Source organism: Pelophylax lessonae (genome assembly GCF_965119305.1).
Source record: "Pelophylax lessonae genome assembly, chromosome: 8".
NCBI classification, from domain to species: domain Eukaryota; kingdom Metazoa; phylum Chordata; class Amphibia; order Anura; family Ranidae; genus Pelophylax; species Pelophylax lessonae.
In genome coordinates, this window is record NC_138775.1 from 161,503,016 (window position 1) to 161,514,616 (window position 11,601).

Here is an 11,601-nt window from a genome sequence, read left to right on the forward strand (position 1 = left end):
GCACGAATGGGTGAATACCTAGATTGCTTTTTGCAAACCAGTGTAATTAACTTAAGATCCTATCTAAAAGACACAAGGGATTTCCTATGTGGACTAAAAGAAGTCACAGTTTCCCCGGATAAAGAGACATTCCTGGTGACAGCGGATGTATCTTCTTTATATACTGTGATTCAGCATGAAGATGCTTTGTTGGCTCTTAATTGGGCCTTCAGTAGACGTACCGACCTCCCAGACCCCCAGAAAAGGTTTCTGAGGCATGCCTTGGAATTCTGCCTGGCTAATAATTACTTTTGGTATGATGGCAAGTTCTATAGCCAAAAAACGAGGTGTGGCTATGGGAGCTAAATTTGCTCCCAGTCTTGCCAACCTTTTTATGGGGGAATGGGAGGATAGGTACATCTATGCCCAGCAGATACCGCAACTCAGGATGTACAGGAGGTACATCGATGACCTCTTTTTCATATGGGAGGGCTCGGAAGAGGAGTTGGCGGGATTTGCTGGCATGTTAATACCAACAATAACAACATTAAGCTTGAGTTTACCTGGAGTCAGTCCACAATACACTATCTGGATGTGGAGGTCATGTTGCGGAATGGGTCTTTAGAAACTAAGGTTTTCTTTAAGCCCACGGACCGCAACGGGTACCTCCCGATATATAGTGGTCACCATAGCAGCTGGCTCCGTAACATCCCTAAGGGGCAGCTGCTACGGGTGAGGAGAAATTGTACCACCGATGCTGACTATCTCGTACAGGCCCAGGTTATTCATCAGCGTTTCCTTGAGAAGGGATACGATGAGGAAGCCTTGGACAGAGATGTCTCAGAGGTGGCAACAGTTACACAACAATCTTGTCTAGCTGTACGGGAAAGTACTCCATCTAACCAACATGAATGGAGTTTTCTGACCCAGTATAACTCCCAGTACAAGGAGATAGAGGAGATCATTAGGAAGCATTGGGGTGTGCTATGCCTTGATAAGATCTTGGGAAGCAATTTACCAGCTAAGCCATCTTTTATATATAGAAAGGCCCCCACGTTTGGGGATCAAATTGTACGGAAAGTTTTAGACCCACCTATACAACCCACCATGTTCTGGGACAACAGGACAGGATTCTATGCCTGTCGAAGGTGTAAAACGTGCAAACAAGTGCATACTCACTTAAGAGGCCATACTTCCTTCCATTCATCCACCAATGGGGAAACCTTTGAGATCAAGGACCTAATTACCTGCCACACTACCCATGTAGTGTACGGCATGGAATGCCCTTGTGGGCTACTTTACATTGGTAGGACAAAAAGAACCATAGCAATCAGGATATCAGAGCATGTTGCTAATATCCGGAAAGGGTTCAAGGACCACAACGTCTCACTCCATTTCAAGGAACATCACAATCAGGATCCCACCCAACTAAAATTTTGGGGTATTGAAAAAGTGGATCCTGTATGGAGAGTTTCCAACAGAGTCAGGGAATTATCTAAACGTGAGACTTTTTGGATATTCCAGACCAACTCTTTATATCCGAATGGACTCAACATAGACCTGGATATAAACTGTTTCCTGAGCAATTACTAATCAGTGTTTATAAATAATTTTATATAATTCTTTTATAACCAAATATTTTGTATGAATTTTAATAATTTTATAATGTACATATATGTGTTTATAGAAATATGTATGAGAGATACATGCAAGGATGGTCTGTGAGACCCCTCTCATATCTATGTTGCACTTTATGTATGTAGTTCCATATCTGCTTTATATTTGATTTCCTAATTTTTATTGTGATTTTAGTGTAATAATGTAATGATCATTTTTTAGTGTGATATTGATATTATATCTACCAATTTGATCCGTTGCATAATTTTTTAAAAAAAATCTTTTGTGTTATTTAATTGTGATATCTTAAGATTTAATTGTAGTATTGATGTACCATAATATGCACTTTATGTAAGTATAGCCGCATGTCAGCATTCAGTCTGATGTAATACTGCCTATTCAATTAGGTTTTGTACAGGCTTTATGATCTGCTGATGATCTGGATCTGGATCGTATGGTGTGTGTTGTCACGCATACCTGGTCCCGAACGGTGAGGGCGGGGATGCCTGGTGAGGGCGGAAGTGCGGTATACATGATGAACTGTGAAGAAGAGGGCGGAAGTGGTACGGTCTTCACCTTACCACGTGATCGGCGCACAGCCGTCTCCGCCTCTTTCCAGTCATTTAAATAGAGGTGATTGTGAAGCGTCACCACGCCCTCGGTGGAAGTCACTTGATGACGAAACGCGTCAGAGCGTGGTGACGCAATCACGTAGGAAGCAGGAAGCCGTGGTGACACGCGATCCCCCGAGGCGTATGGCCAGGTACCGGGCTGTATTCGTCTAGGACGGGACATAGCGGTAGGAACTAACGGCTGACTTTCCTGACATGTTTAAAGAATTGTCATTTCTGTAAGTGCAATGTGTGAAGGGTTACGGCTGGGAATAAAGGCATACATATTTTAGCAGTACTACGCTATGTTGCTGTTTTATTTCCCACACATATGTTCTATGCTGATGAGGGGATATACATGAGATACTTGCTGGTGGTCCCGGTTGGTGTTCTCTACGCAGAGGAGTAAGGCGTCCAAGGCATTCCCGCTTACTATATTCTGCTTATATACAGATTGGTTCTGGTAAGTGTCCCCACTACTGGGTGTACACAGCGGTGTGGTAAAGGCTTTTTTGGGGGTCTGCAAGGATATACCCACTGACATCATCCTCTCACAATCTGGGACTGCATGCATGGATTTTCCTTCATTGATTTTGTTCATCCATACATTCAATATTTGATTCATGGTTTATTTCATGGACTGTAGCGCTGCTAGTGCGTGAATGAATCTGTAGCGTTGAGCTGTTTTGAGTCTAAATGCACCTATATACTTGCATAGACATCTGTGCATGAAGTCGCACAGATGTTTGCCAAGTTGCGCCTAAAGTCACATCGACATGCAGCTTTGAAATCGCGCAATTTTAAGTCAAGTTGCACGATTTCAAAGCCGCATTCAATGTGAACAAGGTCTAAATCTGGTTTTGAAATACATATGTTGTCTATTTGTTTATATCAATTCCAAAAAGCATACCTCTTGTTCATTTTTAAATTTCTTACAGGCTGCTCTCAAGTGGCAATGAACCTATAAAAAGAATGGAAATGGACATTTGTAGGAATTTTCTTACATGCAATATAATTGTAATCTCTTCATATCTCTATCCAGTGTACATAGTAAATAACCCAATGTTTTACAATTTGTTCACAACAGTTAGCCTACTTTGGCATAGTAATGAGTTTTCAATGGCAAATAACATTTTGGCGCTAATGTCTTTACCACAGCCAAAACACTGCTAAAACTAATATTTCTTGTGCAGAAATGCTTCACAGAAATGCAGAAATGGTTCAAGAAGATTTTCCGCAGAAAACAAAACCTGCAAATACAGGATTGTCCAGAGAACTTGGAAGACCTGAATTTGAATTTAAGTTTTAGTGTTCAGGAGGTACCTATTGCACACTTCAACGACAAAGGACAAGGAGAAGAACCTAATCAAGAACTGTCCAGTGTAAGTATTGTCAATAGGTCAAGTAAATGCCCTGAATGAAGTTACACACATTTGTAAGGCAACAAAAATATTTTTAACCACTTTCATACCACCGTCCATCATATGACGTCCTCAGGTTTGAATGGAGACATCTGAACGATGGCAGCGATTCCCTGCACCGTAAAAACAATCATAGCGCCATTTTTACAGGCGGCAGGAGGGGACACGCAGAAGCAAACGCATACGTAGGTCACGTCCGCTTAAGTAAACGATGTTCAAACCACACATGTGAGGTATCGCTGTGAATGTTAGAGCGAGAGCAATCAATGCACCACAAGACCTCCTCTGTAACTCTAAACTGGTAACCTGTAAAAAAATTTAAAGCGTAGCCTATGGAGATTTTAAGTACCAAAATTTGGCACCCTTCCACGAGTGTGTGCAATTTTAAAGCATGAGATGTTAGGTATATATTTACTGGGTGTAACCTCATAAAAAAAAAAAAAAAAATGGGCTAACTTTACTGTTTTCTTTTTTGTAATTCATGAAAGTGTTTTTTTTTTTTTCAAAAAAAATTGAATTTGAAAAATTGCTTCCCAAATACTGTGTGACGTAAAAAATTGCAACGACCGCCATTTTATTCCCTAGGGTCTCTGCTAAAAAATTATTTTTAATGTTTAGGGGTTCTGAGTCATTTTCTTGCAAAAATATTATGATTTTTTACATTTAGAAGAGGATTGCTGGAATGGATCCAGTATGGAAGCCTTTAACCACTTAAGCCCCGGAGGATTTTCCTGCTAAACGACCAGGGGGTATTTTGCGATTCGGCACTGCGTGAATTTAACAGACAATTGCGCGGTCGTGCGACGCTGTATCTAAACAAATTTGGCGTCCTTTTTTTCCCACAAACAGAGCTTTCTTTTGGTGGTATTTGATCACCCGTGCGATTTTTACTTTTTGCGCTATAAACAAAAAAATAGCGTACATTTTGCGGCCAATTTGTTTTATGCTACCTATGTTTGGTAAAAAAAATCGCAAAAAGCGTATTTTGATTGGTTTGCGCAAAAGTTATCGCGTTTACTAACAAAGGGAAAGATTTCTGTCATTTTTGGTGTTTTTTTTTTTAACGTGTAATGGCGGCGATCTGCGATTTTTTATGCGGTACTGCGACATTGGGGCGGACAGATCGGACCCTTGACTGACATTTTTGACACTTTTGGGGTTACCAGTTACATTTCTACAGTAATCAGTGCTATATATATGCATTGTTACTGTAAAAATACACTGGTAGTGAAGGGGTTAACTTTATTTGGGAGGGAGGGGCTGTGTGTGTCCCTAGGGGCGTGCTTTCTACTGTGATTGGCTGTGGCTTGAGCTGTAAGGACACTGATCAACGGATCTACATACTAGATCCGAGTGATCAGTGTCTTTACAGCGAGGAGAATGACAGGTGGCTTGTTTACACAAGCTGCCTGACATTCTCCCTCTCCCACACGCGTGGGGGGGTCCGTGACCGCGCGGGAGCGGGAGCGCGCTCCCCAGAGCCTCACAGGCGAGCGACGTAGACCTACGTCACTCTGCCTGTGAGGGGCCGACTGCCGCAGTAAATATACTGTGAGCAGTCGGCAAGTGGTTAACATATGACACTTTTCCACTGCAAGTACCGGCTCGGCTCTACTCAGCCCTGCTTGGCCCTGCTTGGCTCGGTTTGCTTTTCCACTGCTGGTACCGCATGGTACGGTGTTGTAACGGTTCGGTGCGATACGGTATGGTTTGATTTTCCACTAAAGTAGTACTAAAGTTAAGTGGGTGGAATAACAACGGGGTGGGTGGGATTCTCTGACCAATCAGTGGCTAGTAGTGACTGCATGCAAAGGATTGTGGGATATGGTACCGGGGTATGGTACCTCTTGGAACCACTATCGAGTAGGTACTGTTTTTAAGAGCCGTACCGTTCGGTTCCATGCAGTGGAAAAGCGCCGCCATACCGTACCGTACCAAACCGTTCCTACACCATACCATGCGGTACCAGCAGTGGAAAAGCACAAAAGCGAGCCGAACCATTCGGTTCCATGCAGTGGAAAAGCGCCAATAGTATATTTATCAGCTTTTCTCACCTATTTTACAGCTAAGGAACCCTTAACATTTTCAGGTCTCGGGTGATTCCCTGCTATAAATGATTATATTTGTTATCAATAGAAGAGCTTTCTTTAGTTGGTAGCCAAATGAGAGAAGGGCTCTCCTACATTTGTGGTTAGTGGCAGAAGGGCCCCCTTACTTTGATGGCCAGTAGTAAAGAGCCCCCTTACATCTAAGGTTACTAGGTGGAAGAATGAGCTTATGTAGGTAGTTACTGGAATGTGGAAAGAATGTCACACTTACAGACAGATGAAAGCATTGGTGTCAGTGGTTACTTATTTGAACAAATGAGCAGTAGAGGGTCCACTGGTGCCATGCAGATGGCTTTGCCATTTGACATATTTACCACTGATCAAAAACATCTAGCAACCTTTGGAGGAACCCTCTGCTTTCACAAAACTCTGGTCATGAATGAATTGTATATGTTATATCAATATTCATGTAAAGTAATATTGACATTTCAAGAGCTGTAATCTATTAACTTAAATGTTTATGGTTATGGCACTAATTTTACTTCCTACAAAATTAGTTCTGCATTGCAATGGACTCCATGTTTGACAATGCTGATTGGCCCAGCGCTGTCACATGGAGTGAGTCATATGCTCCTTCATACCCTTTAAATAATGGGTATTTCCTTTGGCCTCCAGCTCTGAAGAGAGCAACTGGTGAGCAGAAAAAAGTAAGTATATTCTGGGGGCATATGGGGAATTAAAAAGACAAGTCAGGGCAAAGTGATAGGTTTTATAGAAAGTAAAAACTATCCCTCACTGTTAATCACCTTCCCCTCACTCCCCTATAACTTTGTCCCTCCATCCTAGCTGGACGGGTAATGTTGTCGTTCTCCTTCTCCTCATTTGACAGTGTTTGGGTGTTCAGGTCCAAACGCTGCATCCTAGAAGGAGGTCAGATGTTCCTCACACCCAGAAGCACTGGTTATTTACTGAGAGCAACAAAGTGAAAAAAGAGCACGACAGTAGTATTAACAGGTGTGGGGTTGTTCTTACAGGAAAACCCTTCATTTTGCCTTAAATGGGCAGATTCTCTCTAAAGCAGACCTGAAACTTTGACCTAAATGGTTAAAGTACAGGAATGTTTTAAATGCGGAGCCACCCAGAATTTGGGGAGCCAAGACAACACCTTCTGGCAGGGGGGAAGGACAGGGTACAAGCCGGAGAATGCCTCATTAATGTAACATTGGAAACTACAATTAAATATCCACGGCTCCAATGTGGTACATAAAAATAAGGCCATCCTGGAAAAAAAGAGAAATTGATAGGACTGTGCCATACATCTGCTGCAATGTAGTGAGACAGAAGCTTGAATTTCTTACTAGTACAGGGCCGCTGGTAAGGTAGTATGCTACCTTAATAGGTAAATGGAATCTCAGTGGGCAAGTATTCTTACTACCACCTTGTTTAGATATGTAAACTGCCAGGTTGTCCAACTTATGTTTGGAGTTGACCCTCCAAATCTGCCACAAGTTCTGACTCACATGAACCACTTCATTAATTTTTACTGATAAACAAGAAGCAGCCACATCAATTGGCTTGGATTTTATTTATTTATTTTATTATTTATACTTTTAAATCTTTAATATCTATTTTTCCTTTTTCACTAATTGATAGAGCCAGTCCCTTGAAAGACCCCAAAGAAGACCAAAATCCAATACTGATGGTTCTAAGAACTCAGAAAAGGATAGACAGCAGCTACTGAAGCAACAAAAAGGACCCAAAGACTATATAAGTTCTACAAGTACTACAGCTGTCCCTAATCTGCTTGATATTGACAATCAACAGGGCATGGAGGATCTACCAGATTCTTTTGGAGAAACTTTCGAAAACTTAGACCTAGATTCTGGTATAGAGGGGATCTCAGGTTCTCCAAGTTTTGTAGTAATTGAAGAAGATTCATTAAATGAACTGTAATTATAAAAAACATTTTTAATAAAAATGTAAGCTCATCTGTCATGCACTGATATAGAAATACTGACTGAGGGTGTGCTCTGGGTGCTCAGGAAATGAAATGTTCTCCCCTGCTGAGTTATTGATCGACATGTTCATTGCCAGAGGAGGAAGATGAGGAAGTGGAAGGTGAACTCTCAAAGTATAGAACTCCTCAAGGGAGGATGGACAGTTGCACTTTCTCTTCCAAGCTAAAAGAAACCAGTAAGGATCTGGTAAACAAGATATGGTTCTGTTTGAAGTTAGAGCTGTCCCTACATTCTGGATCCCCAGTATGGGATCTAATCCCAAATCCAAGAAATCTACTAGGTACTTTCCAGTTCACCTACTAGTAGAGGATGTACAGTGACTGGCTGTGGCCTGACAAAGTATATGCTTTTCTCGAGAGATTGGCTAAGCAGTACCTAGTTGAGGTGGCTTACCACACTGGTTCAAGCCATAGATTCAGCTACAGTTTGGACCTGGTGTGGAATCACTGCAAATGCTTCTACCACTGAGTTGATTTCCCCAATATCATAACACAAAAGCACATACATAAAAAGCACACTCTTTCCCAGTAAGAAAGCTGCTGAGGTGTTTGCGACAAAATTGTCAGCTGCTGGAATTGGAAAGAGTTCCATTTTTCCCTTCCAGACCTCCATTTCTAAAGCTGAGTCCTACATTCAGTTCCTCATAAGTCCTGGACATTCAAGTCAGGCAAGTCTGGCACCAACTTCTCCTCACAATAAAGGGGCGCTCCCTACTTCTGCAAATGTCTCTAGACCTTTTTGGCCACCTGAACTCGGGGTATTTTGAATCTTTAGGTCCAGGACATAATGTCCCAGTAATACAGGCTTAAATTTTAATCCCTGGCTCCTCCCTGCTTTATACCTTTAAATACTTTTTTTATACCTTTAAACCTCTCTGTTTCTATGATAATATTGTGGACCCTTCAGGCTGCCTTGAAGCAACTTTACTCTTCTAGAGTGACTGTTCCAGTTCTCGCTGATAAATGTATTGAATTATATTCAAACCTTTCTCTATTCTAGACATGTTGGTTCTAAACACCTTGTTGTTATTCCAAAAGTCCCAGATAGAATTGGGTAAGTCTGTAATTGCATTTCTGCAACAAGGGGAATTTTTATCTTTATTGGGCATCAAGGATGCATAGTTACATGTTCCCATTACTCCAAGACCCTACACTCCAAGTAGCTTTCTTCCTTCTGATTTTGCATGAGAGCACTGGGCCTCATGAAGGTCTCCTTTGAGAAAGTGATGTTTTCGAGACCTCTGCAGCTTAACGTGCTGATTCACAAACTCCCTTAGGGTCCTTTGACACGGGCGCTCCGTATGTCCGTATTTCACCCCATTTTTTTGCGGATGAAATACGAACAAAATGCATGTCAATGGGATTGCGAATGTCAACGGATGACCATCCGCTGACATCAGATTTGCGTCCTTTATGATCAGATCAGTTTTTTTTAATGGAAGAGAACCCTATTTTTCTTCCGTTTAAAAAAACGGAACGGACGCAAAAACGGATGTCAGCGGTGTCATCTGCTGACATCCGCAATCCCATTGACATGCATTATCTCCGTTTATCACCTGCAAACGGATAAACGGACATACGGACCGGATGACACAAGTGTCATCCGTGTCCGTAAAAAAAAAAGTGCCGGAGTGGAGCAAAAAACAGTCCGCCCTGTGTGAAAGGACCCTTAGTCTTTTGAACGGCCCATGCGCCTTTATTCCAGGACCAGGATATCACTGACCTAATGGCTAATCAGCTCTATGCTGGAATCAAGGAAGTTCTTTATTTTCATAACCTGAATAATTATCACAACAGATGCCAGCCTGTTAGGCTAGGGAGGTGTCCTGAAGACAGAAATGGTACAAGAAAAATGGTAGTCCAGATGTCCCATCAACAGTCTTGAAATAAGGGCAAATCGCCTATCCCTGATGCAGCTGAAAAGCATAATTCAGCCTTGTTCTCAGTCCAGATCCCCAAAGTAAACAATTGGCAGGTGGACTTTCTTAATCCTTAATGCCTGGACTTTTCAAAGTGCTCCATGACATCTGTCACCATTGGGTTATGTTGTTATCCCACTTCAACAGCAATTTTGATAGGTTTGTGGCCAGGACCAGGGATCCAAGAGCCTTCACAGTGGAAGGGCTAGTGACCCTGTGGGGTCAGTTCCAGCTAATATATGCCTTTCCTCCACTGGGGATTCTTTCTCAGCTGCTTCACAGGGTTAAGTGGGGAGGGCATCCCGGTGATCTTGGTGGCACCAGACTGGCCTAGAAGGGCATGGTACTTGGACATCTACAACTCCTTAAAGTGCCACTCGGTGGGCACTTCCCAACTGACCCCACCTGACCTGCTGTTTCAAAGGCTGGTCTGTCATCCTGCTTCATGGTTGCTGACTTTCACAGCTTGACAGTTGAACCCCAAGTCCTGAGGAATTAGGGGGGGGGATAAATCTGCCAATTCACTTGGAAGATTTACTTTCACCCTAGTCGATACTCTGTAGGACATGTCCTGTCCTTTCTCCAACCTGAGCCAGATCAGCACTTGGCCTTGAGCACTGTGAAGGGTCAAGTTTCAGCCTTGGCTATACTTTTTCAGAAACCCCTGGCTGTTCATTAGCTTGGCAAAGGCCTTTGTTCATAGGTTAGCTCACATAGTTCACCAGTCTCTCAATGGGATCTTAAAGGATAAGTTCACCTTTCGGATCATGTTTCATGTTCCACCCATATTTATGCTCCTGCAGCATCTCCAACCACACCCAGCCTCATTGTGACAGTGGGCAGAGAATCAGCTCCCTGCACCCGCCGTCACAATTCAAAACAGCGCAGCCCTGTGGGACTCAGCCTACACGACCCTGTCATTCATTCACAATTTTCTGTGAATGGACAGACTGCATCTATAGTCAGCCATCACAGCTGACAGCTTGTAGTTCTGAATAGAGATGGCCTTGCGGTTCGCCCGGCAGTCGGTTCGTGGCAAATTTTGCTTGTTTGCTACCCGCCAAATTTGTGAACACATGGCATCGTTCGTGGCGGCCATATTCGTTTACATTGGGCAGAACTTTGACCTATGACACAGCCGCCAGGTGGAACGGGACAGCCAATTGAAACATTCCAGCACATGGACAGTCCCCTACCCTATAAATAGACCTGACCTGGCGGCCATTTCACATTCCACTTTTTGCCAGTGTAGGGAGAGGTCTGCTGTGCTCATCAGGGAGAGTTTGCTAGACACATATAGCGCTGTGAAGATCCACAAAAGTCCTTTTCAGGGCTGGTATTTCGGTATAGGCCTTCTACAGTCTGTGTTCAGGTTAGGGAGAGGTATCCAGTCGGTGCTTTTGGGGCAGTTAGAGATCGGCTGCAGTGAGACAAATCGCTATGTTAATGTCCACAAAAGTCATTTAAAGGGCTCCAATGTCATTATAGGGTCTATTACAGTCTCTTAAGTATAGGGAGAGGTATCCAATGGTTGCTGTAGGGGCAATTAGAGATCGTCAGCAATGACACAAATCGCTCTGTTAATGTCCACAAAAGTCATTTAAAGGGCTGCAAATTTTTTGGTATTGCTGTGCAGTGCACTAAAAAGGGGGGGGGGGGGGGGTAATCCACGGTATAATATACTTTGTAGAAAGCATATTATAGTGGATTAGTAGTATTATTGTGCACTGTGCAGCATTGTGACAGGTGTGGTGGTGAGACTGAGCGTTTCTGCAGCAACACTACACACAGTGACAAAAGCACTTATAATGTATTATAACTGGTGTGATAATTGCCCCCCCCCCAATACCACATATTGAAGTGGGGTGTTATCTGAGTATACGTTTACATGTTTATTTGTGTCATGCAACAATATTGCCTTGTTTGCTGAGTGAAGTCTGGTACACACAGCGCCAAACTCACTGGCCAATTTTTTGAACTGGTGTGATA

The 11,601-nt window shown here is 42.8% G+C and overlaps 1 protein-coding gene across 1 annotated transcript in view; it reads left to right on the plus strand.

The window, feature by feature from the left end:
* LOC309562209 (uncharacterized protein) overlaps window positions 1-7,667 on the plus strand; it is a 127,522-nt gene extending 119,855 nt beyond the window's left edge. The window contains exons 7-8 of the mRNA XM_082266328.1: window positions 3,401-3,589; window positions 7,330-7,667. Coding sequence (XP_082122454.1) covers window positions 3,401-3,589; window positions 7,330-7,629 — 489 coding nt within the window. The 3' untranslated portion in view covers window positions 7,630-7,667. The remainder of the gene's footprint in view (window positions 1-3,400; window positions 3,590-7,329) is intronic.
* The last annotated feature ends 3,934 nt before the right edge of the window (window positions 7,668-11,601 follow it).